The sequence below is a fragment of the Colossoma macropomum genome, unplaced genomic scaffold (genome assembly GCF_904425465.1).
Source record: "Colossoma macropomum unplaced genomic scaffold, Colossoma_macropomum, whole genome shotgun sequence".
Taxonomy (NCBI): Eukaryota; Metazoa; Chordata; class Actinopteri; order Characiformes; family Serrasalmidae; genus Colossoma; species Colossoma macropomum.
In genome coordinates this window covers 23,019,695-23,047,638 of record NW_023494787.1, presented here as the reverse complement: position 1 = coordinate 23,047,638, position 27,944 = coordinate 23,019,695, and the positions used below count along the sequence as shown (strand labels likewise).

The 27,944-nt window shown below is 40.0% G+C and overlaps 1 protein-coding gene across 1 annotated transcript in view; it reads right to left on the bottom strand.

Moving 5' to 3' along the window:
• LOC118804892 (potassium voltage-gated channel subfamily KQT member 4) overlaps nucleotides 1-19,331 on the bottom strand; it is a 66,944-nt gene extending 47,613 nt beyond the window's left edge. The window contains exon 1 of the mRNA XM_036565506.1: nucleotides 19,027-19,331. Coding sequence (XP_036421399.1) covers nucleotides 19,027-19,331 — 305 coding nt within the window. The remainder of the gene's footprint in view (nucleotides 1-19,026) is intronic.
• Between the last annotated feature and the right edge of the window lie 8,613 nt (nucleotides 19,332-27,944).

Genomic DNA, 27,944 nt, shown 5'->3' with positions numbered 1-27,944 from the left:
AGAGCAGTGTTTTTATGTGTGTGTTTTTTTTCCTTCATTTGCTTACAGCTCTGCTGATGAAATGCCTCGGGGTTGCGATGCTGCGTGGGTGGGGCAGTGGTCCAGCTTTGGCTGTGAAACCTTCCCCAGGGCAACCTCATGGCTTCATCCACTTAAAATAAACTTAGCAAAGTCACAGTGCTTGTGCCCAGCTGAGCTGGTCTCCAAGCCCGCTTGGCAAAAATAGCCTTACATAAACAGAGATTAGTGCAGATTAGGGGGGTGTCAACACTGGTGCGGGTCACATTACAGAGTGTACACTCTTGCCCCCCCCTCGCCCAACGGAGTTAGATGCAGATTTGATCCCTTAAAGGGTGCAGGGATGCTAAGTCTATTAGCATGTAGTCCTTTTGAAAGACCCAGCAGAGTCGGCAGCCTTGGAGATTTCCACTCGGTGACTATTACTTAAACCTTTATTCCGCAAGATGATCTCTTAAGCAAGAGGGGCTTAGCGAAAGCGGCCACTTGACAAGCATTAATAAATTTGCTGGCTTAACAAAGTAGTTCATCACAGTGATACACTGCGAAAAGAAAAAAAAAGAAAAGAAAAACAACACTAACACTGCGCAGACGGTGCGAATGCCCAGAGCGAATATGTGTGTGGTAACAGCTTCAGTTTGTCATTATTCTGGAAACCCAAAACCGGCCCCTGCACATCCTGGGAGAGACAGGCTGTCCCGAGGGGAAACGTTTCTGCCCTGAAAGGAGAAATGAATCCGTTGCGCTACCTCTCATCAGGAATTCACCACCAGCACTCTGTAACAAGGACAAACCGCCGGGTCACTCGCTCCTTCACTGCCAAAACCTGCTCTCATATGCCTTACTGTCTTCACTCTCTCTTTACTCATCTACACTCAGCAGTCCTCACTCTGTTTACTGAACTAGCACTAGAGAGAGACAGAGACAGAGACCTGTTATGCTAAGTCCCACTTGTGACTGTATTCCATAAAATAAGACAAGCACAACGAACCAAGAGGTTTATTACTGTGATCTGCTCTGTAACGCCCTGTACCCCAGCAAAAAAACTCAAGAAATGCTGTGCAGTGTCAAAATCAATGCACTGAATGTCAATTGTGCAGCCCACTTCTATGCAAATAAACAATATAGTATGTAAACATTTGTGTTTCGGTTTACTTACTTTTGGCAACACTTGTGCTGATGTAATATTATTGTGGAAATTATGTACTCTTTGGAATCAAGCAAATTTAATGCATCAATTTTTTTTCAGTGAGGCAGAGTGAAATAGAATGACAGAGAGAGAGTGAGAGGTAGGGAGTCCTATACAGGGGAAGCACAATGAGAATGTTGCCAGGAGGCCAGTACAAATAAACAAAGGCAAAAAGCTCCCTTGTGTTTTGTCACGTAATAAAGACCAAGGCCTAAGTGTTCCTCCACAGAGCACTCAAAGCAGCGGGACAACACTGGGCAGTGAGCGTGGCTCTGAGGACCTGCCATCTGACGCTCTGAACCCGTCCTGTAAATGACTGCCAACAACGGACAATAAATGATGACAAGGGCTGTTTTTCCACAGTACATTGTGAGCACTGCATCTCCAGGGTTGGAAAGAGTACTGAAAATCCCTACTTAAGTAAGAGTTCTGCTACTGTAGAGATAATTCACCTGGATGGAGGTACCATTGCTGGTAAAATATACCCAAATACTGTAACAAGAGAAGTTTCACCTCTGTATATTTCTAATAGCAGAAATGTAGTGCAAAAATAAGGAATATATCCCTCAATCCCGTCACAGCCTTCTGTCAACACAATCTGCATGTAACAGTAAAGCTACAGTGTTCTTACACAAATACAGTATACCTTTAGGAAAGGCTATTCTATTTATGTTTATTACAAGCAAGCTAGATTTACAAGATCTGATACTATTTTTGGATTTATTAGCATTTAGACCTGTTAATTCATATCAACTACAACTTATACTTACACATCACCCAGTTTGAGAGAAAAAGTAAAAATATGGAAATAAGTAAGTGCATTTTTAAAAAATATGGTGCAGTTTGCGCACCCCTGATAAAACTATGTTTTGTTAAATTTCAAAGTGAAAATAAGTTAATGCACTCTTCTGCATATTTTCAGGCACAATTACTGTTTATTTGCTGAATATTTTATGTTTTTTTTCCAAACATGTTAAATGGTAGAAAAATGCCATATTTGTGTGTTTCCTGTAGAGTATCTGTACTTATTTTCTCTTAGAAACTCAAAAAAACATGTAATTTGACCAGGGTTATTTAACCTTTTGCATATGACTCTATATAGACAGACCGGGAGAGAAGCTAATATTAAAACGACTTCAGTGGCTGCATTTACCACACAGTACAGTCAGTGAGGAACAGAGGTCAAAAAGCTGAATAACAGACTGGCATGCTCACACAGAGGTTACACTGTTACACTAAAATTTTCTGAGGGGTGAGTAAACTCTTCCTGTGGTTGTAAAACCACACAGACAGGGCTTTATATGTGGCTGACTGAAGTTATTGCACAGTGACTTGCAAGAGTACGTCTGCTCAGCTGCTTTGTGAAATAACTCCATCCACCAGTGAACATAAACATCAAAAATCAAGGTTCTCAAATGGTTCTGGGCTTGGACGTACAGCTCTAGGAAAAAAACGTACATTGGTACCTTTACAATACCCAGCATGCTTTACACAAATACATCAGACAGCCATTGTGAATCTCTCCACTGCGATAAAGAAATCCTGACTGCTAACGTAACCACTAATATAGACGCTAATAAATACAGACGTGATATTCGGCTTTTGAGTATAAACATTAGCGGTCTTGCTTCCTAATGCAATTAGCAAGCCAGCAGGAAAAAAAAGTTCTTGACACCTTCAAAATATATCATCTGATGTTGGTTTTCCTAGTCTTTAAACCAGAAAATCTCACTCTACAGACGACTGCAGCACCACTGTAGAATGAAAGTAGGCATGTTTATAACAGATGTGGCAATGGTTACAGTTTAAAGTTTGGCCAGAGTGTCACTTCAAAGATCCACCCACTGACAGCTTCTTTAGGGAACCAAATCACTAGGTAGTCTAAATAAAATATCAAATCACTGGCATCCTGTACCACTATCTTACATAAGCACATAATTTTAGGCAGTGTTTTCCAATGAGGTTACGGTCCTCTTAGCGAGCGCCAATGAGGTTACGATGCTCTTCTGCCCAGACTGCCTCAGCTCCAGAGGCAGATAGCAGTAATCCCACCAAATCATCTGCTCTACGTTAATGCAATCTAATTACTCTGACACTAATCTCGTTTTTTGCTCAATTAGATGTTAGCTTTTCGTGCACGTCCTGCATGAAAAAAAGAAGCGAGCCTTTTCAAAGGGGCAGCCTCCTCACTGGCCTCCTCTGGATGCTGCTTCTCTGATAATGACACATAATGAAGTGAGTCAAAGCCTCCATAAACAACAGCAGACAGGAGCACAGATACAGAGAGCATTCCCAGCACACACCTCATTTACCTCATTCCGCTGAGCCTGAGCCTGAGTATGGTTCTATATAGAACCTTTCAGAAAATGGTTCTATATAGCACCAAAAAGGGTTCTTCTGTTGTTACAAGCTTAATATCATAACAAAGCAGAACCCTTTTTGGTGCTAAATAGAACCATTGCCTTTATTAAAGAACCCTTGAAGAATATTTTTTTAATTGTGCGCTGAGAAATGAGCCTTCTTCTGAACCTCCACCACACACATACTGCACTGCACCCTTTAAAAAGGTTCTAGAATCGTTCTAGGTTTGGATATATGGTTCCTGGAAATCCCAAGGCAAGGCAAGACACTACAGGCAGAATTTCAGATTTTGGTCCGTCAATCATTTTACAGATATTTGATAAAACTGCATCCATAATGTGGCTTTTCTCCAAATTCAGAAGGACTTCTTGATATACTGCTAACAGCTAAATTTATGCTAGATTATATAGTGTAAAATGACCTGAAATACATTGAGATTCCAGAAATCTGTTCTGTAAAATACTGTGTCTTCACAGTAAAATACTGTGATGCATGAAATATGGAGAGCATTTTAATTCTAAATTCATCCAAAGTTGTGATCTAATGTGTTAAAAAATATCCTATTCACCTATAGTTTCTTGCCTTAATTAGATCTTTATAGAACCTTTACATTATGTTACATTAAGTTCTTTAAACATTAAAAAGGTTCTTCATCTTATTTACAAAATGATTCTTTAAAGAATAATCCACAGAAAGGTTCTTTAGGGAACCAAAAGTGGTTCTTATAGCATCACTCAAAGCAACCCTTTTTGGCACTTTTATTTATCCCTGATCCAGCCATTTAAACCAAATGTGGACCTTATGTGCTGGGTGAACACTGAAGATGCTGGGAAGAGCAGGGTGTGTTGTAGCTCACTCTGCAGCTTCAGGCTCAATTACAAACGGTGTGAGAAAAACAGATAATAATCCAGTAAAGCAGATGAGGGAGGCGAGAGTGATAACTAAATAAGGGGCTATTGGAGGTCTTTAATGGGGCAGAATTTACACACTCCACTGCTGTGAACCAATAAAGCAGGCGGGGGGGGGAGCCGCACGCAGTCTTGCAGGTTAAATTGAGATGAAGTGCAGAAAGTGTTTTTTTTCCACCTCCTCTCCCTTTATGATGCACCTCACTCTTCACTTAGTCATCAGGTAAACAAATTCAAATGCCTACTTGAAGCACACAAACATAAGATAGGAAAACTAATGTAGTACATTAACCTAGAAATCTAAGTCATTTTGGTATGTATTTGATTTGATTACATGATTATTTAAATACAGTTAAATTTTTATATATATATATATATATATATATACACACACACACACACACACACACATATATATATATATATATATATATATATATATATATATGTTTTTTTGTTTTTTTTGTTTTTTTTTCTGCATCATTTGGGCTCAGTAGCTGCCCTTTACATTGTGTAAAAATTTCATGATGACTGGACTAACATTAACACTTCGTATAAAACCTCTTTTCAGTAATTCACATTGAAAGTTAAGAATGTTTTCCCCTCTTATGTAAAGTTATTATTTTGGAGATATTATTTTTCTTTGGACAGTAACTTTAAATTGACTTTAACTTATTCAGAATTCAACTATTTCTCTGTCAATTACAATTCTCCATTCATTCAAAACTCTCTATCAATTACAAGTATAAAGCCACGGTTTTCACATTTAAAGCAGTACACAGCCTTGCCCTGCTTTATTTCTCGGAGCTCCTGCAGCCCAACACCTCATCTCACGCACTCAAGTCCACCAATATGGTCATCACTGAGGGCAGATAATTTAGTGCTGTGATCCCAAATCCTCTCAGGACCCATCACTGTTCTCCCTTCTCCCACTTTAGGAATCTTGAAACTTACCACTTCGCACAACACTTTGTTTATTCTAGTGTCTAGTTTCTTCCCTCTCCCTAATGTTTAAGTATCTGTAAGCCACGATTTAAACCACATAATAACTATGTTGAACAATAAATTGTTAATAATTATTATGTATAATTATTACTGCTCTACTTTTACCATTGGTGACTGGGGAATACAGCCCTTTGTTTGAACAGCTGAGCAGGTGAGCTGGGAGCACAGTAAAAGCTAAAATAAATTTAACTTATTAAGCTGCATTCATCTGAAGCTTGTAACTTGGAATTTCCCACCTTTGACTATGAAAAATAAAAAAAAAAACACCACTGAACTGCAAATTCCTTCTTTAATAGTTACACAGGTAGCAGTAATAAAGAACCACTTCTCTACTTTTAAATGAGAATTGCTTTAGTCAACACACATAGTGTTTAAATCTATACCTTTGACTATGAAGTTCACTGTTTTGAGCAGGTAAATACATCTTACAGCTATCAATTATATCACTGTTAGTTGGCTAGCTGGCTACCAGCTTTCATAACAAGTTTTTCCCACTTTGTAGAACAAACGCAGAGGTTGTAAATGTCGTAATTCCGAGCTCTGCTCCACTTCAGAGCAAAGCTGAATGCAGTATTTGCCCACTAAACTTGTGTTTTGCTGGGATCATACCTGTGTTGTGGTGTGTGAAGGCAAAGTCTTTATAGTGAAGTCGGTTCACTCGGCGGCCATCTTTGCATCACTGCCAGGCAGTTATTTCCAGCTATACAAGACCATTTCTCTATCTCTATAATTGGGACAAGACCTAAATACTCAAAATTAAAGGCCAAATTACTGTTTCAAAACAGTTATTGTGCAGATCTCTACAGCGAGAGGCGCTTTCCCCGCTCGATCCTTCCCCGCTCAATCCTTCTCCGCTCGATTGTTCTTCGTTCGCAGCGTAACCAACAAGCGGATTGGCTCTTTTACTTGAAGGGTGGGACATTCCCCACAAACAGAACCCATGTTTAGTGTTACAAGCTTTCCCATTCATATTTCAACTAGTGACCAGTCTCCTCCTTCATAACATCTCTGGTGAAGCTGTTATTATGCTAAACTACTGCCATGTGGACATCTCTAGCTTATCTTATATTTGAAGGTTTATTAGATGTGTAATTATAATGTGAAATGTAAATTTGATACTGTTGCAATTCTAAATATATTTTATTTGTTTTAGATAACTGCTGACTGCACAGTCCACACATCTCAAACATTAAATTAGACAGGGGTGCAAGGGTTCAATTGTAATTGTACAGCTACCTTGAGTGTGAGAAAGGCCAATAAAAATTATTATTATTAATACCATTAATATTACACAATTACATGATTAATGACATAGTTAAATAACAAATTACATTTACATTCTGGAGCTGCTTATAAACATAGATGTAGTAACACAAAAGTTTAGAATCTGCACTTTCAGTAGAACTTCTCCACTTGTTTCAATGAGCTACTAGTCAGAAATAATCAATATAAAACTATTTATTCTTGTATTAACTGCACATTTTAATGGTTAACAATAAATAGAAAGTGCCAGCCAGGAGGTGTCAGCCTCTTTATATCAGAATGCTTAAATAACAGGGCAAAAATGTAGCAGATTTACAGGCAGTTCAGTTCCATTAAGGCCCACGTCTACACTTTTGTGCTTGTTGTGGTAATCGTGATAGAGCTCAGTCTGAGTGAGTGAGAGAGCAGTAGAGTCAGCACACGCTCATGTGGGCTAAGAGCACTTCTCTTGTATTTATAGGCTTCCGGGTGACACATTCCACTCCACTGACCTGAGCTTTCCGTGCTACGTCCACCCCACACTCACACACCTGTAATTCACCGCCTCTGCTGGCCGCCCTTCAGGCCAGCGTGATATTCAAGGCTCATTAGGGTAGCCGGCCGGAGGTCTGGACCATGCCTGAGTCTGACAGGCTGTGTATCATCTCCCGTTGTGTGGACAGGAGCTGTGGAGAGAGCGCTGCGGTCCATCTCTTCCTCCATCTATAAATAATGAGGGTTTAAGCCGATGCTCTCATAAACAGAATCCATCTTCACTGACCTCACCTGATCGTATCGTAAAAAAGTTAAATGGTGGGATACGTTAATATGGCAGGACGGCACGGCGTTACACACAGGAGAAAATACACATGCACACTGGAAAATCTGTCCTGAATGCATGGAGAGTCGAGCATGAGTCAAACAAGCAGCCCTGAAGGGTCAGAGAGAGGGATAACAGATTATGCGGATGGTTCGTTCCTAGTTTTGGGCATTCAATACGTGCTTCAGTGGATGCATTATTAAAAGCATCCTAGATAGAACAGAAAATTAAAAACCTGCCATTTTAACCCCTTAAACCATTTTAACCCCTCTGTAAAGATCACGTTTTCTTTCATTTTTATATTATTTTACTTACACATCAGTAAATTAATAATAACAAATTATTCATTTGCCGTTCTAACTTTAAAACATAAGTGACCATGCTGAAATAAAATTTTAATTTAATAAAACGTTAAATAATAAGTTAACAGATTGTAATCCTCCAATAATTGTTCTGTTACATTACTATTAGAGGCCTAATGAATTTTTATGGAATCCAGGTTACTGACTTTATTGAGTTAAAATATCAAATCATTTTTAACATGTAGACACTGAATAATTCATAGACATCGCAAGAAAATAAGCTTTAATATTAATAACTAGAACTGTAACTACCAGCAGTGCACATTGAGGCCCACATCATGTGTGACATGGTAATGACCCGTGGCCTCTAGTATAAAACATCATAAGTAAATTTTGCCCTTAAGTTTTCCTCTTTACCTTAAGAGAACTGCTAAAATCTATTCAGAGAAATGTTGCAGTGGAAAGTAAAGAAAATCAATAATTGTAAACTTTCAGCACTTCAGTTTTGACAGTTGTAAACTTTAGATTCAAATGTACAGCTTTATTTATTTATTTATTTTATTTATTTAAACACTTAACTCATGGTTAATACTTAAGATCTTCTACGCAGTGTCCACGGGCCCTCTAACAACTTTACTGGGCCTCTTAAAATTCTACCTCTGCAATTTTACAAGCAAGAATCAAGGCTAGCTACAATAACGTAATTAAACTGTCCATGTAATTATTGAATAATTATACTTAGGATGTCATTACAAAAAAGTCTCAGAGTTTAAGAAATTAATAACATACTAATAAAATTTGCTTAAATTACCAACAAAAAAGTGCACTTTTTAAAATTAATTCAAGGTCATTTTCATATGTGGAGCCCATGAATTTATTTCACAATGAAGCTTATTAGATGCTAGTTATGTCACTTTTAATAACTGAATAATAAGCTTACACTCTTAAAGGTTCCTGAATAGTTCTTGGGTTGGACATATGGTTTATAGGGACATATGGAAAAATATTCCTTTGGAAGAGAACAGTGGTCACTCCTCCTGCAGATCTACCATCCTGAGTTTACTTCCAGCCTGACTCTAACATGATGCCCTCCCTTTATCTAAAACTAATGCATGGAATCCAGTCAGTCAAGGACCTTTGAAGAAGATAGTTAGTTGAGACAGGTAGATCTCCAGGACCAGGGTTGACCACTGATACAGAACCTTTTCTGTAGGTTCTTCATACTTGAACATCTTGTTTACGAGAAAGAAAAAAAACACAAATGCTGTTTACAAAAACTGAAAGGTTGTTTACAAAAAAACTGAAAGGTCCTTTAGTGAATCAGAAATGGTTCTATGGCTTTAAAGAACTGTGTAGAGTTTAAGGGGTTAAACAACCAAATGTCTACAAAATGGTCAAGTCCACATCAATGATGACCATACAGTTTCCAAAAATACAATGTCTGACTGTGTCTGCATGTTAAGGCACTACTACGCTTAAGTCTGGTGAACACGCTCAGAGTATGACCTGACTATGGCACTCTGGCTCTCGGATCTCTGGATAATATCAAGCCCAGGCCGGACCTGACGAGGCAATCGCCACCCCGGTGGAAAATCGATGACCTTCCTAGAGAAGAGGGTCCTACACTGATCGGATTAGTGATTGCTGAGTAATTTCTTTAAAAGCACAAACAATGCATTATTAAACAGCATAACAGCACAGCGAGCACTAAGGCCTCTCTTATACACGCAGTTCCTCTTTGTACAAGGCTGTGTTTGTACTGAGTGAGCACGTGTTCATTTTTATATATTTATTAACTTAAATTCAGGCGATGTGTGCAGCACTTTGAGAGATGGAGCGGGAGTTCTGGGCTTGCAGTTATTTCTGGCTCACTCTGTGAAGTTTGGGAATGAATCTGATAGCAAAACAAATATGAAATCCAAAAGGAAGGGAGAAATGGTCTGTTTTTCTCTTTTTCTGAATGATTCCTTTCAAACTACAACTCTGTACACTGTATAGAGCGGTGTAAGAAGTCCTTGACCAGAGTAAATGCAGAAAAAACCTATAACTGCAATATCTTATGTAACGTGACTTTGTTAACGAGCCCAAGTAAGAATCTAAGAATAAAACTAAAGTATTACAATACTTACACTTAAAATATACTTAAGTATCAAAATTAAATGGACATTTTATGAAGTCATTTTTCTATACACACTAATCCCAGCTTTTATACAGTTAGCAAAGTAAAAGCGTACTCCAACTAAAAACAGTGTGCTTTTTTAACCTTTACTTATTCGTGCTACGGTCACTGAACAATGTCCTTTCTCGTTTCAGGGCACTGTGGGTCATAAGAGCAGGTATCAGAAACATTAGTCCCTGCTCCACTTGGGATTCCATAAGTCTTTTGTCCTGCTATTCAAGAGCACTTAGCACCACCACCCCCCTTTTTATAGCCCACTGTAGTGTGAGGAACAGTAGGAGACCTAGAAGAAGCCTTGAATGTTAAGGGTCAGTTAAAGTAACCATGTGATTTTCTATATGTGGCGTGAGGGGAAATGGATGAGGCCAGAGGCCAGAGTTTTGATCCTGCTCAAGCTGTATGGCAGACATTTGCTCAGTTTACAGAACAAGCTCTCACATTCTAGACACTCTAAACATCAACATTGCACTGAGTTGTAAAGAGAAAACGGCTAAAATTTTCTCCCAGCTCTGCTCAAGATGCCCACATGCTGTACTGGTCCAGAATCTGCAGGGTGAAAAATGTGGGGCTTTTTTTTTTCATAAAAAGTGCCCCTTTTACAGGCTGCCAGGCCTTTGTTTAGACCCTTGTGAAGCGTAAAGACTCCCACTCATGTCCTAGCAACGTATCAGGTTCGCAACTAGAGGAATTTGTCAGCAGAGGATTTTCTGGAAGAACAGCAGGTGTTCTCAGCCTGATCTGCTTTAACGACACCACGTTTACCCAATCGAAATTCACAGAACTACGTACTTTGTTCCAGTCTCTTAGACACGACTTTTTCACTGCTGGAGCTTTAGTCAAAACATGGGCCATCTCGACTCACAAGCTCTTTTAAATTGAAGGACACGCTAAACATTGTGAGAAGCTGAGTTTTTCATGCAACAGCTGAAACTCAGGGGAGGTGGGGGGAGAGTGGGCTAGCGTGAAGAAACCGCCACTTCATCTTTCCTGTTCCAGCAGCCGTGCCAAAAAGCGGCACCCTGAGAGAAGAAGACCCCCTCCAGCTGCTCCCCACTCACAGGCCTAATTAAGCGGTGGAGACATTTACACTGCGTGCTTAATTGCAGAATCAATTAAGTGATCAAGAGACACTTCACTTCAGAGCCTCACAGGCCGGAGCTCTGCTAGAGTAGCACCAATTCCCAGCAGTTCATTTACAAGGAGCTAATTCCAACCATTAACATTTACTTCTGAGCAAAGCCAGGAGAATCATCTGTCATGACAAGATCTCAGGTGGACTGAACTTGGTCACTGTACTTGGTCTGCATAGATAGTATGGTGAAAAAGTCAGAGACCACCCTGCATTTCGTGAATTTCCAGTCAAAACTGCAGTACAGGTTATTCTTTTTCAGCAACAGGAAAAAAGCAGAAAACAGAAGCCTCAACAAATAATTATAATTTCAATATTTTCAGTAGTTAGTGTGTCCACTCTGTCTTTAGCATGGCTTCCATTCTTTTCAGAAGACCTGCATTCAGTTTTTCAAAGAAATCTGCAGGGATGTTTTTCTACCTCCAAAGTTCAGTCTTAGAAGTTGGCTGCATTTTCTATTCACCAATCAAGTAATCTTACAAATATTCAGTAATGTTGAGGACTGGACTCTGGGGTGGCCAGCAGATTCTTGTTTGAATTGCTAATGTTCTTATTTTCTGCCTATTTACTTTTCTCAGTAACAGTTTCTTGACGTCTAACATTTCAGACTCATGGCACTGAGCTGCCTCACAGTGGAAGGACGGACGTGGACACAGTGGCTCCTGTTTTTCAGATCTAAAGCAAGAGTGGAGCTCGATCTTCTCCTCTCTCTCAAAATGAACACTTTCAGTACTGTTTACTGATGGCGGTCTACCGGGTCTTGCAAAGTTGTTAGGAGTCCAATTTTCTCTATATCTTTCAACTATTTTTTGAATTCCAGTTTTGGAAATTCCTGTTTTTCTGCATCTTCCTTTGACTTTCTCCTTCCTTATGCAAGTGGATTATTTTATATCCATCTCCTCAGAAAACAGCTCCTGAAAAAATTATAACTTGGGCATTTTGGCCAGAAATTAAAGGAAGGGTGGTCTCTGACCTTTGCACAGTAAAGTATGGGGCAAAAAAGGACTTGGATCTTCTTTACAAACATAAACAAAGGTATAAAAATGTGTCACTGAGAAATGTGATTGAGATGCATTGATCTGAATGTAGTACTTCAACTGCATCGATTTTGGAATGTTCGAACCGATCACAATCAATTATAGTAATATTCAATAAAGGTCAAGATTTTTAGGGCCAAAATAAAATTTTGGGTCATTACTGAACTTAAAAATTAAAACAAACTAACAAAAAACACTTTGTGCATTGTTCTGTATTCTACCTTTGCATGAATAGCTCAACAGACCAGTGACCAGACTGTGAAGCTATGCATTTGTAAAAATAATTCTGCATTGTCTAAAACAAATCAAGTCAAATCAAAGTTGAATTGTGGTAAAATCTGAGATTTCATGATGCACTTCATTTTTTCCTAAAGAGCTGCAATCAAATCATTGTGATTAGAGGAGCAAACAACTCATTCACACCACATAAGCCCCGAGTCAGTTCAAACTTCCACAGCTCTGGTTTCTAAAACACTGTAGTGTAGTGTAGAAATAGTTGTTAGAGAGTCTGTTCAAACACTTGCATGAGCACCATATGGTGGTTTTCGTGTTATGGTCCTTTTGTGGTGCCGAGCAGTGGTGACAGAGTCTGAAACACGAGAACTTTAAACGGAGAGTGACCATGAGAACCTCTCAACTAATGCCAACACAATCCGGTAACTCTGCATGCTCAGCGTGAGCTTGTGATCACGGAAATGTATGCTTGAAATTCCTCTATAATAAAAATTTCACGTGAAATAATACAGAACGTAAATTAGAGTTTATGACGGAGTTTATGTGTGTATGACAGAAGGAGAAACAAATCGTCACTGCTGGAGCAAAACCTTCATCTCCAAACTAGTAACTTTTCAGGAGAAAGTCTGGCCACTTAGCTTTCAGTGTAAGTTAATGTCATGAGGTTTTATTCCAAATAAATTTAGATCATTTCTATCGGCCCATTCATCATGTTTTTGTAACATAATTTAAAAGGGCAGCTTGTATTTTCAAATTATGTACAAAAATGGAGATACAAGATTTCTTTCTGACAGTGACGACATACTGAGAGAGAGAGAGAGAGAGATTGAGAGAGAGAGAGAGAAAGAGAAGAGTAAGTGAGAGTGAGAGAAAAAGTGACAAAAAGTGAAAGATAGAGAGAGAGAAGAGACAGAAAAAAGGTGAGAGAGACAGAGAATCAGTGAGAGAGAAAGAAAGCAAGACAAAGCAAGAGAGTGAGAGAAAGAGATATTAAGAGAAAATTAGAGAAATTCCAAAAACAAGAGAGAGAAAGTGAGAGAGAAAGAAATCGAGAGAGAGAAAGAAACTAAAAAGGGTGAGACAGAGAGCCAGAGTTAGAGAAGGAAAGCGAGAGTGTGCAAAAGTGACAAAAAGAGTGAAAGATAGAGAAAATGGAACATAGAAAGTCAGAAAGAGACACAGAGTGAGAGTGAGAGAGAGGAAGAAAGCAAGAGTGAGAGAGAGAGCAAGAGCAAAAAAGAGTGATAGACAGAAGGAAGAGAGTGAGAAAGAGACAGAGACTGAGAGTGTGTGAGAGAGAGAAGGAAAGCGAGAGTCAGAGAGAGAGGAGTGACAAAGAGTGAAAGACAGGGAGGAGACAAAGGGCAAGAGAGAGAAAGAAAGCAAGAGAAAGCAAGAGAGTGATAAAAAGAGATATTGAGTGAGAATTAGAGACCGTGAAAGAAAGCGTGAGAGAGAGAGAGAAAGAAATGAAAAAGTGTGAGTGAGAGAGAGAGAGAGAGAGAGAGAGAGAGAGAGAGAGAGAGAGAATGCTGTCCCCTCTTGGGTTTCCCTCTGATGTAAACAGATGGTGACAGACAGCAGCGCTTGTTTAAACTCTGGTGGGTGAAGCACAGCAGACTGAAGTCTTTCTGTTCACGGATAAAGGGCAAGACCCTTTAGTAACACTGACCACCATCATACAGTTTGAACTACCAACACATGGTGGACAAATATCGGTGACTAAGCACAGATGTAACTGCTCTTTAGTCAAGCAGAACTGAAAACCTGTCTCGCTGAGCTGACAGTCCAACAGCATCTCAACTCTCAGCATCAATAGCAGCTTGATAATCAGGACTACCTGCACACGTCCTATATTAGACTCACTGTAAGTTTACAGCTGAGTTACAGAGCAGTATGATTAAGCGTAGATGTGTAGAATCTAGTTACATCAGAAGAAGACCACCACAGGACCAATTCATCATTTACCCCTAAGGCTGCAGACGCATCATTTCACCATTGAAGACTAATCATTCAGAAACTACAAGGAATTATTTGCTAAGTACTGGAAAACCGAAATGTAAGTTATGTAGTTAAGTAAGAGTGTAAGTAAAAGTGACAACATATTTGTGGGACCATATATGGGCTTTTAGGGTTTAAAAGTTTAAAGGAAAACATCATGTTTAAACCTTACACCACATGCAGCCAATCAGCCATTTTGAATTTACAGGAGCCACAAAACTAATATAATATAAATCTATGTCATCTAGACTTACCTAGACCAAGACTGTTAGTGTAAAACTAAGGAAGCAAACTTTGGACACTAAACACGTCTTGGCTGATTGGGTGCATTTGGGGTAAATTGTGTACATTTGACATTTTGATGAATCATTCTTTTAAGAGCACAAAATATTTCCTGATTATCTGGTTCTAAAATGTTATTGGCTGAGCCATATTTGAGGCCACTGTAAAATATTTGATATGCATACATATGACTGTATACAGTCATTGAATTCTGGGATAATGCTCTAAATTATTATGTTGTTTGCCAACCACTGCCTACTGTTAACAAACTACACTGCTTAGTGGAACAGCTATTACAACACTGTGCAAAAGTCAGAGACCACCCTTCATTTGTTTAATTTCCAGTCAAAACAACCAAGTTAATGATTTTCAGGAGATATTTCTTAGAAAAAACAGATACAAGATAATCCACTTGAATAAGGAAGGAGGAAAAAAGTGAAAAAAAAAACATAAGTTTTCAAAACTAGAGACTAAAATTATTAGAAGATGTAGATAAAATGAGACTCCTAACAACAGTGGAAGACCTAGTAGATCACCACAACTGCCACCATCAGATAAACAGTACTTAAAGCTTTCCTCTTTGAGAGAGAAGAGAAAATCAAGCTCCACTCTTGCTTCAGATCTGAAAAAATCCACGGGTGTTTCTCTCCATCCTTCCACTGTTAGAAGACAGTTCAGCACTATGAGTCTGAAAGGATGAGCAGCTGCCAAGAAGCTGTTACTGAAAAAATTGGAAATTGAACAAATAAGCTGCTGGTGGACTGACCACCCCAGAGTCCAGACCTCAACATCACTGAATGTGTTTGAGACTACTGGGATCTTAAGAAGCAAAAAATGCAGCCAACTTCTAAGACTGAACTTCAGAGGTGTGGAAAAATATCCCTGCAGATTTCTTTGAAAAACTGGAAGCAAGTCTTCTCAAAAAGAATTGAAGCTGCAATAAATGAACTAAATATTATTAAAAATCAAACATTTAATTGTTGAGTAATTTTCTGATGTTTTCTGCCCTTTTCTTGACACCGAAAAATGAATAACATACTTACTGTCCATTTGAGTGACAATAAAATAAATGAAGGGTCTCTGACTTTTGAACAGTACCGTGTTTGAACATTTTTGCATTTTGTTTCCACTTTAGAATGTTTTGCACTGCGCCTAACAGCCCCTTTTCTGTAACACATGGCCTTGTGCTGTATTGCTTTATTTTTCCATCAAATTTCAAATTATTTAACTGAGAGCTGAAAAATTAAATAAGTTAAGGTTCTCTCTAGACGATCTCAGCAGCCTTGATTTAGGCTGTGTTGTGCTTCTGAGTGAAAGAGTGTGCTGCATTAGATGAAGGACAGATTTTGGGTGTGGGAGACTCTGATAAGCTCTGTGTGGAGATCATAAAGGGAAAATCACAGCATAACAGCAACGTGTTGCACTTGCTAACAAAAAGTAATCACATTCAAAGCGACTGTTTACCCTTGCGGTGATTCACACAGCATAAACAATGTTTACTTGTTAGACGATTAAAGGTCATATACAATAACAAACACATGCACTATACCGCGATTGGATTTAACCTCTTTAATAGTAATAACAGTTAGCTACATTAGACACTATGTTGCATTACCTTACAACTGACTTAAATGTTTGCAGTGGACTACATTTGCACTCTCACTCGTGCATGCCAGCCATCACTCTGTTTATGCCATCTCAGATTGATATGCTCTTAACTGCAGCAGACATGATCCTAATAGGCCGGTGAAATGTACAGTAATTGCTGACTGATATATAATCTAAACCACTCTGCTTTGATAAGTGTGCCAAGTGGATGAAAGAAAAACAAAGGTGTAGAAACTCTACCATAGACACTCCAACTCAATCAGCCATTTGTAACATGCAAAGTTTTTTCATCATATCAATCCAAAAATTTACCTTAAGAACACAATGTGAATCCAACAAGACCATACTTGCACAATAGGCCCTGTGATACAACTCACATGTAGGCCTAATTAGACTACACAAACGCCTAAAACTATATTTACACTGTAAAATGCTGTTAATAATGTGTAGTAGTCTACAACATCTTCTTGTAATAGAACTAAAATTGTCAGACTTTACAGTAATTACCGTAAGCTGTTGTTCACAGAATACTTTGGGGAAGTGAGCGGTTATTTGTGCAGTCCAGTATTCTTTGTGGTTTTGTTAATTTCTTTATTTCGTCATCCATAGTTCCTCTCCCTTTCGTCTTTTTTTCACATATTATTTCAACCTAAAGACATTTTCAATCCACTTCGCCTTTTGATATTCCAAAATGATGGTGTTTTGTGTTTAAAGGGCCGACATTGTGGAAAACTGATTTTCCCACCTACGGTTTAGCCCCGCCCACTCACGCTGAGGTTATAAGGAACATTTTAACTTAAACTGCTTTTTGAATGATGCACAATACAGGATAACTAATCAGAACAGAGCTCATTTACATACACAAGCCTTAAATGGCCACTAAAAGCCTGTTTCATTCTAAGGGATACAAAGACGTTGGAAAATGGTCACATATAAAATGAATTATGACTTTTTGGTGCATAAAAACACACTGCCAGCTTTACAGTCATAAAGACTGCTATAAGTGCATATAATGTCTTGTGTATAAGGTGTGATGAACAGATTAGCATTACTGTATTTAGCAGAGTGATTATACTGTTGGCTTTAAAAATCTGTAAATAGCTGGAATTCAATAATGTGTAATATTTCTCTGTAAGTTTTATTAACTCAATGTTTTTTTTAATTTCTTTACAAATTTACAGTATGTGTCTGGTAACTCTACTTTACTGTAAATGAATTTACTGTAATTTTTGGATAATACTACTGTAAAATTCCTTAAAATGTAATCCTGTAAATAGACTGAAGGTTTACTGTTAAATGTACTGTATTTTTTCAGTGTGAACTGGTTTCACAAATAAAGTGTAAGTCTACTTTCTTAGCTTTTAATGTCCTTATGATGCTAAAATAAGTAAACAATGGGGTGCAGATTTCATTTGTGTGGTGTGTCAGAATAAAGCCTCTTTGCTTTGTTCCTTTATTTCACTCCACACACGCCACTTTGAAGGGAGGTGTTGATTCAAAACATCAGCAGATGCCCAAAAATGTTATGCAGGAAGTGCAACTTTGATTAGCTTTGCTGCACAGGAATTAGCAAAATGCATCAAGGCTTAAGATGGCGCAGTAAAAGTTGGGGGTTTTCCAATTCCAAAAGTGACTCCAAAAAGAGGTGGGTAGGAACCAGTTACTTTTCCTCAGCTCCAGGCTAACATTTTAATGAATTTGTACTTCTAAACATTTTCGAATGACAATGATATTCAAGCACATTGGAGGGAAAGTCCTCAGTTACATTTCAGTAGTTCACATTTAGGTCTGAAACTCTTTTGGGGTTCATTTCATTCTGCTCTGTTGGATCAGGAGCTGGAGGCTTTGCTGCTGCTCACACCTCTCGCAGCTTCAGCACCTCATTTTAGATCAAGGGGACCCAAAAAGAAGAGAAGAACAGAGCAGAACTAACTTCAGTTGCTGTTCTAGGAGATTCTGAATATTCTGAGTAGATCCACTGCAGTTCTGAAGGGAGTTCAACATTTTTTATTTACATTTACTCAGGTTGGTGTTTACTGGCTGCTTTTACTTCAAGTTAACACGTGATTATAGTTCGAATTGGAATTTTTCCGTTCCACCTTAAGTGTACTGGCGCCAGAACGTAACTGCTGCACCATTTAAGGTGGAACGGAGAATTCGAAAGAGACTGGCGGACAGGAAGCCGATTTCAGCCTCGTAGCTCCAGGTCAGCGTGTAGCAGGTGCTCAGTTCAGTTCAAGAGCTCAACTGCCTCCTGACTCGAGACTTACATAAAGTTTGTCGCTAATGTTCGCCAAAAAGTACCACACAGGGGTCAGAGCAGTGTACAGTACACGCTCAAGAAAGATGGTTCTTCAAGGGTTCTTTAGTAAAGGAAATGGATCTAGCAGGAATGATGAGCTCTATATAGAACCACTGCATCCTTTAAAGGTTCTGTGCATGGTGAAATGGTTCTTTAGACTGATGGAGAGTGTCAGAGTTCTGCTACTGTAACGATGAACCCTTTTTTTCTGGTGCGACATCCATTTTCAGAAAGGTTCTATATAGAACCATATACAACACATTCTCCATTCTTCAAGCATGAAATTGTTCTATATAGTTCTATATGGTTCTAAACAGAAACAGCACCACTGCCTCTCTTAAAGAACTCTTGAAGAACCATCTCAGTTAGTGCAGAGCTGGACTCAGGCTGCTGATGAGAGGTGACTCACATGAACGCGTGGTAGATGAAGGCCCATCCTCGCGGCCTCTCCAGCACGTTGTACAGGCAGTTCTGCAGCTTCCTGTAACGCTTGCTGGACGCCGAGGCGGCGGCGCGCGCTCCCGGCGGCACGGGCAGCGGCGTTCCCAGCAGCCCCGTGCGCTGCGACGGCGGCTGCGCGCGCTCCGGGCTCGACGGCTCGCTCCGGTCCGCGTGCACGGCGGCCAGGGCCACGAACTCCACGCGCCTGTCGTCGCCGGGGCCCGGGGGCGCCAGCATCCTCACGCCGCCGTTATTGGAGGGGCTTCCCAGCATGGCTGTGCGGAAACAAAGCCTCAACCGGGCAAATGAAACTCCGCCATAAGCGTCCGAGTGATTTATGGGGGGGTGCGCGCGCACGAGCGAGTCCTACAGCTCCCTTCGCCTTTCGATAGTGAAAGAGTCAGACGAGCGCGCGAAAAGTCACTCCGAGCCGTTGGTTAAAGCCATGGCTTCGGTCAGCGCGCGTGAAAAGTTTGCATGCCGCTTTCAGCGCAGCACGGAGCCGCGGGAGCAGAAGCGCGCGCGAACCATCGCGATCCAGCCGTTCCAGCTGTGACTTCAGCGCGTCAGGAAAAGTTCGGCGAGCCGCGCCGGCCCGTAGCAGGAGCGCGAGCACTTCATGGCGAGAAGTGTTTGGGGGCGAACAGCGCGAGGAAGAGCAGCACAGACACGCACACGCGGATGAAGTTCTGCTCCAAACCCTCAGTCAGCTGTGCTGGACACACCGGCCCGGGAGCGAATAGCGAAGGACACGTGCTCTCCCAGTTAAAGCAGCGCTGCTCTCCGCTCCGTTAAGCTGTTCACACGTCGTGAAGTTCTGAAAAGAGCTCAGTGCCCGCGAGGTGGGACCCTCAGCAAACAGCCCTCCGCTGTGGAGGGGAAAAAAACACACGAGCTCAAGGGAAAGATACTGCGCACGGAGGAGGTGGGGGTGGAGGGGTACTGTAACACCACTGTGTTTATCTGGACCTCACATTCTCTCTGTATGTTGTGAATGTACTTTCTAATGAGACTATAATGTACAGAGTGTACGTGTTTTAACATAAACACTTCACTTATTACAAAATGTGAGAAGTAAGAACCAAGAGCTTGAAAGAGAGAGCTTGATTTATCATAAATCATAAATACAACTAACTGTATCATCAACACAACTTGCATCCATATATATAAAAGCACATAATATATTACACAGAAGGAGGGGGGGTGGGGAGGTCCCAAACCTCCCCTAAGAGTGAAGGGACCCCCATAAGAGAGACAAAATTGAACTAGTGGGGTCCTGTATTATTTCCTTGAACAAAATTTTTATTTTCTGACAAAATAAATGCCCTACATGAGGTGACAGCCGTCTTTTTAAGTTTTCATCATAGTCAACATTACATTACTCTCTCTGGATAAACTGTACACACTCGCTCAGCCCCAATTTATAACGTAACCGTACAGTCTACAGCACCTACACACAACAGTATATGACCAGAATTTTACACAATTGTACTTCTGTGAGAAACTACAGGGTGTAAACCTTACAAAAGTGCATTGTGAAAATACATAAACGCACAATATATAGGTCACCCCAAAGTCAGACTTTCCACTAGTGGACCCCCCCCAAGAACACTGCCACAATTTGAACACTGCACAGAAGCCTCAACAACTAAATATATCATCTTTTCTGTATTTAGTTTGTCCACACGTTGCCTTTATTGCAGCTTCCATTCCTTTTGGGAAACTTGTTTTTAGTTTCTTTCTTTCAGTTTTTTGGAAAATCTGCAGGGATACTTTTTCCACACATCCTAAGGTTAGTCCTAGAAGTTGGTTGTATTTTCTTCTATTTACACTCAAATTACACCCGGACACATTCAATGCAAGCGAGAGAGAGAGAGAGAGAGAGAGAGACCTAAGACACTTTCATAATAACATGCAGGCAGCCATGTGCCATGTGCAGAGAATGAGCAAAAAATTCCATGTTGTTTATGTCAATGGTAAGATTATCCCAGTTGAACAGGTGCTGGGGATATGCAGTACAATGCTCTGAGCAGAGTGAACAAAACAGGGCTGTAAAACAGTGCGCGCCGATGTTCTCTGCATGTGTCACCTGACAAAAAAATGCCTGAGTCAAATAAATGGCTGAAATGTTTACCTGACCAAAAATACAGATTTGTACAAATTTGCACTCATTAACACTGCATTTAATAAACAACTACCCCATACAACATTTCCAACTGGACAGGTTCAGTATGGGCCCTCAGAATTTAACTGACATATATCTCACTTTTTCTCTTGTATTTTATTTTTTCCCCAGACTATATAAACCCCACATTTACAATGTTTATATTCAAAAATATATTTTTAACAAATATTTCAAAATATAGCCCTGCAGAATTAAACAGGCTGTTTCAGTTACTGTGTCTTTAAGACTGATATATGAAAATGACCCTGTTCTGATTGGTCTTTCTGTATTTAGCATCCTTCAAAAAGCAGTACAGGCTAAAGCACTTCCAAAGGAATGGGAGGGGGTAAACTGCTGATGGATGAGTAGGTGGGTTTATGTAAATGTGTTGGTTTTTGTGATGTCACAAAAACAAGTAATTTAAATTGGACTGTTTTTGCAGCTTTATTTGCATATATGGATTTTATAATCTAGAGAGAAGACTTGTTTTGAAACTCAGTTTTTACATCTGAAAGCAAACTCAGTATTTACATCTGAAAGCAAACCCAAACATCCATGAAATGGGCTTTTTAAGAACGTATGCTCCGGACATCCTGTGTTTACAGCATGAACCATTTGCGGAAGAAAAGGATGTGATCAATAACATGCATTTGGTTTATGTGACTTTATGAAAGTTATCCTAATGGCCTCTGCTGCAGCCTATTCCATGGAACTCATGGCATGTGCAGTGCATTAGATGGAGTTTACAATGCATTAGTCTGCGTTACTTCCTATGCAGGTTTGTCAAACGGTAAATTGCTTTGTCACCTAAACATGTAAGTGCATCTGTGCTTACATCAGAGCCACAGCCTTCAAAAAGAATTGCATTAATTAGAGATCTTTGTTACATTCATCACTCAATGACTTCATGGGCTTTGGAAACCGCACTGGTGGTTCTAGCCATCCTGAGGACTATGGCCAGCACTATACTTGAGACCACTCTCAGGTCTGTCAGACAGCATCTTACCTGTTAAAGGGTCCATAATCATAGAAAATCCAATTTATCTCACTTTTTTGAAGTGCCCAGTCCTTATGGTCTGTATAACAGGTCTCCCTACTCAGACACTTGAATCAACTCATCTTAATTAGCAGGTTTAGTAGATGTGATTTAGATTTAGTACATTTAGTAGAAACAGCAAACTGTACTGGAGTTTGAGACCCCTGGTTAATATGGAAATTAAGCTGCAAAAACAGTATATTTTGTTTTTGTGATTTCACAAATATCAACACATTTATATACATATTATCTCATTCAGCCTAGAGCAGTTAGGCTCCACCCATTCACACTGAAGTTATAAGGAGCGTTCCAGCCTGGACTTATTTTTGAATGATGCACAATACAGAGCAGCCAATCAGAACAGAGCAATTTACATACATCAGTTTTAAAGGCACAGAAAACAAAACAGCCTGTTTACTTCTACAGGATTGAAACATAAAACATTTCCAATGGGGCACAACTGCTCATATCAAGTCAGATTCAAATTTCACATTCGGGTCATCACAGCCCACCTCCCAATTTTAACGTAATTTACCCTGCATTTCCCCTGCTGCAGTTTTTCTTCTTACTTTATTCTCCCTCCCTACTAAACGATTACAATCTGGAATGCTGGAGACGCCCACTCAAATTTAGAACTAAGATCCATGAGGCCCTTGCCTGTGAAAAAAAGGATGAGCAGGAAGTAAACAGTGAATTGGTTCAGGAAAGCACAGATTAGTGCAGCCAAAAGGATGTTATAATTGTTATATTAGTATTTTATGCTGTGTGTTCATATATGTGACATATCTATCTATCTATCTATCTATATATATATATATATATCTATATATATATATATATGTTGTACTTAAACAGATGAAGGCTAATGTCTGCACCGCACGGAAAACAGCACCTTAGCAAAAATTGCACATAAAACACATAAGCACATTAAAAAAATATCCAGACTAAAAAATGTTGGGAATTTGTTTAAGAAATTAAACTTAATTTTGGCAGCTAATTATTTTATCATATTATTTTATAAATCCTTTATTTGATTTGTCCGTGATCTAATAACAGCTATTTTCACTGCCACATAGCAACATAGCAGTGTAAACTGATGATCAGATCACAGCCAGTATAATTAGTTAAAGGGCCATATCATGTAAAAATGAGTTTTCCTCACTTTTTTGTTTAAATAAATGTGTTTGATGAAGTAGCTTAAGTTTCAAAACATGCCGTTCACTACCCAGTCCATGCAGTGATGTCACACAAACCATCACATTTATGTTCATCCTTCCATTCAGTCTACAGCAGTTAAGCCCCGCCCAGTTACACTGAAGTCATAACATGTGTTTCAACCAGGACTGCTTTTTGAATGTGGCACAATACAGGGCAGCCAATCAGAACAGAGCTCATTTACATACACCACTCTTAAAGGTAGAGACTCAAACACAGCTAGTTTAAATCTAAAGGAGAAAGAGAGGTTGGGAAAATCATCATACATAAATTCATTGTGACTGGGTACATAGACAAATGTTATAAAATGGACCTCAGAGAAAAGAACAAAATACAAGAATACTGTAGGGTACTGTATGTGGGTACTTCAATAAGTTGAAATGAACTACAACTTTCACTGGTGAGATTCAAAATCTGATCACTATCACTTGTACTAAAACACACTCTACTGTAGATAAGGCAAAGGCACTAAATAACACACGCAGTGGCTGTCAGCCTCCATCCCGGAGCGCTGATGACACACAGCAGCTGGTAAAGGTCACTGTCTGCACCCAAACGAAAGATACACTCCATTCACACACTGAAGCACTTCTTCAAAGAGCCATGAACAGCACCCTTTCTTCCTCTGCGTGTAGGCACAAAAGAGGGAAGCGATGATGGCACAGGACTGGTGCTGTGGCTGCGTGCACACAAACCCAACCTGAACACACACACACACACATGCACGTACACACAGAGGCCGCATTCACTCATGCCCCAGTGAGAGGGATCCAGGACCAGACAGCCACAACACAACATTTAACAGAATTTAAAACACACATCAGCTGTGCTGCTTAGGCCTTCCGCTTTGCAGTGAACTTCCACCGAACCATGTGCCTTTCCCACACCCCAAAATGACATTTGGCTTTTAAAACCTCTCTCTCTCTCACTCTTCCACTCAATAATCTGCTCTTTACCCTAGATCCTATTTAGCACAGCATGTTGCTTTCAGAGTAAGAAAAACAATACGCACAAATAATGCTCATACTCTGGGCCTTCGTGTCAGGGGAAAGGTCAAACCATGATTTAGATTCCAGAGCAGCTTTTCAGGATTGAAGGAGATGGCTTTGAGCTCTGCTGTCTTTAGGATATTTGATTCGAACTACGAATGGCTCATTGCTTGCTCATCCAAATGGAAACTTTGGATTTCGGAGGAGCTCTGCAGCATGAGGAAGGCTATGGGGTTGTACGTACTACAAAGCTGAACAGATCTGGACACCTCCTACTGTGTGAGTGAAAGAGAGCTTTTGAGAGAGTAGTATGGGGTGAGTAAGTGTGCCAGGCCCCATTTCCAACTGAAAAGGTCTTTTGTATGTGTACCTCAGCCCCTCCCTCACCTAGCACTGAGCAAAGCTTAGCTATTTCCACCTTACATCATGGGCATAATTAGGCCTGTGAGCAGAAGCTTAAACAATAAAAAAGAAGACAGACGAAGAATCACTTTTGAACAAAACTTTTAAATGAAGAGTATGGCTTTTGAAGGAATCACTAACTTACAGCTTCTTCCTTTAGATCTCATGTGGTTGCCCATTCCAGCTTTCAGGGGCCTGCAGGCCCACGTTTTCAGCTCCAGGCCTGGTTCAGACCTTCCAAAAACTGTCTGAATCTCCAAAGAGGTTAAGAATGATCAGCATAGCATGAGTGGTCTTCTTGACGCACCCAGGAATCTTTGCTGGAGTCACTGGCGATAAACTGAATCCACCAATCAATACTAAGTGAAGTATAAGATTTTGAGTCAAATGTTGACTGTAGGTTTAGGTGATTCACTTGGCCACAGCTGCACATAACTAAAGGTATTTTTCATTACTGCACTACACATTGGAACTGTACTGTGTCTCACTATCAGTATAAAACTAATATCCCCATACTATGTAGTTTAGAACATACCATTTTATTTTTTCTGTATCATTATTTTCCCCTTTATTATGTAGTCTTATATAATGTTAGCCCAGTGTCTATGTTTGTACTGTTGTGTTTACAATGTATATTTCACCTAAGAGAGCAGTGAGAAAGCTTTTAATTATGCTGTACTTGTATAATAACAAAGTTGAATTGAATTGAACTGAACGGAATTGAACTGGAGGGCATATACACAGATCAGCCATAATGTTAAAACGACCTCCTGTTTCTACACTCACTGCCCATTTTATCAGCTCCACTTATAGATGTACTTTGTAGTTCTACAGTTACAGACTGTAGTCCATCTGCTTCTCTGCATACTCTGTTAGCCCCTTTCACCGCGTTCTTCAATGGTTAGGACACCCCCACACACCCCCCCGGAGCCACCACAGAGCAGCATTATTTGGGTGGTGGATCATTCTCAGCACTGCAGTGACACTGATGTGGTGGTGGCGTGTTCGTGTCCCTGCTGAAAAAATAACATAGAAACCATTAAGTGTTTCTGTTGGTTCCTGCTGGTTTTGTAATGTGTTTTGGCTTTTTTGATGGATTCACATCACAATGTAACAGATCCTAATTGTTTAATAGGTGACCAATGGCTGATTCTAAATGCATCTGATGGTTTCCTAATGGGATCTAAAGGTGTTCTGTAGGAAACTAGTGGTCTCTTTTGGAAATCATTAAGCCAATTCCCATTAGAGAGCAACAGGTTTTAGGTTTTAATCCCAATCATTTCTAATGGCCCTTTTTCAGCAGGGGTGTGTTGTGCTGGTATGAGTGGATCAGACACAGCAGTGCTGGTGGAGTTTTTAAACACCTAAGTGTCACTGCTGGACTGAGAATAGTCCACCAACCAAAAACATCCAGCTAACTGCTTCCTGTGGGCAGCGTCCTCTGACCTCTGATGGACAATGAGTGTAGAAACAAGGAATTTAATGTTACGGCTGATCTGTTTACAAAAACACAGAATAAAGAATGCTGACAAGCATCAACATCCTAATTCTTGCAGCTGTCCTTCGAATGTCCAGAAAAAGAACTGACAGCCTGAATGAACCAAAGTGAATGAGGGAGAATATTCTAGAACAGTGTGAATGAGGAAGAACATTCTACATTCCCCCAACAATCCCAAACAGGTATAGAACACAAACCTCCCCCTGCTAGAAAAACAGCATAGACCAGAACCAGCATATGCTGTGTTTTGGACGCTGATCTGCTGGTCAGCAGCAATCACAGTAAATATACTGATCGCCAGCAAAAATAGCGCATGCAGTGTTTTGGATGCTGGTATGCTGGTCATTCACTATGATCATACTGGGTGACCAGCTCACCCAGCATCACACCAGCATTAACCAGCTTAGACCATCATGGAATAAATGCGTGCTTAGTCGCTGTATTATAATAATAATAATAATAATAATAATAATAATAATATTGTCACTGTTACAAATTTATATACACAGAGTTTTATGAAGGGCACACAACAAGAAAATTACATCCACTCAGTGCCCATCAGGCCATGGTTTGGCACACATTCTCACAGACAGCTTTAACACTGTTAGGGTGCAGTCCGGACTCATTAATAAGGTAATTGTTCAGTATGGAAGGCGATTAGAAGGCAGTGTTAGCTCTGAGGCCACAAACAGGCAAACTACACCTGAGCTCCTGCAAAACACGCAGAGCTGGAGCTGGGAGTCGATACAAAAAAGAGCCGATTCTGCGACTCCGGGCGTCTGAGAATCCAGAGTCGACTCACAAGCTTTGGACTCGATTCCACACAGAGACACTGAAGTTTGCACACATGTTCGTGTGTCCGCGCAAACTCGACAGCCAGTCTGAACAATTCACCTTTCCACAAGAGTCATCACCAGACCGGCCGTGCTTTTCTTTAGGAAAAATTGAAACAAAACCATATTTGGTAACAAAAAACAAAAAAACTGACTTACAGCAAACTTCACCACTGCGGACACATCTGCTTCTCCAAAACTGAGAAGAAAATCAGTTTAGCAAAGCAACGTTACCGAATTTTGCTAGTTAATTAGCTGTCCAAGCCGCTGTGCTCATATAATTAAACTGACCTCGATGGTGAGCCTGAAAACAGCTGATGCGGTAACACATTTAGTAAATGCCATCTCTTATCATTCATACCGCTCTTAATGGTGCGTTATGCACTTCATACTGTACTTCTTAATTTGCCAGCTCTTTATTGTGTCTTGATTTTCTGGAATCGAGAAAATTGACTCTGAACAGTCAAAGGCTTTCTATGCCTTTTTTTGTTGTTGTTTACTTCAGAATCGACTCTTTGAAACGTGAGCTGTTTGCAAACGGGTGCGAAACGGGAAACCCACTGAATAAGAATGAAGGCTTATTTTTACTATAAAAAGAAAGGGTTAACTGGCAGAATTGTTTGTGTACATTTTTCTGTCGAGATGAAACGTTACTTGCACTTTCAACCCTGAATTTCTCTTCTACTTTTCTGCTCCTCCGTAATCGCCTCTTCCTCTTCGCATTCAGGCGGGATAAAGAGCGCAGGCTG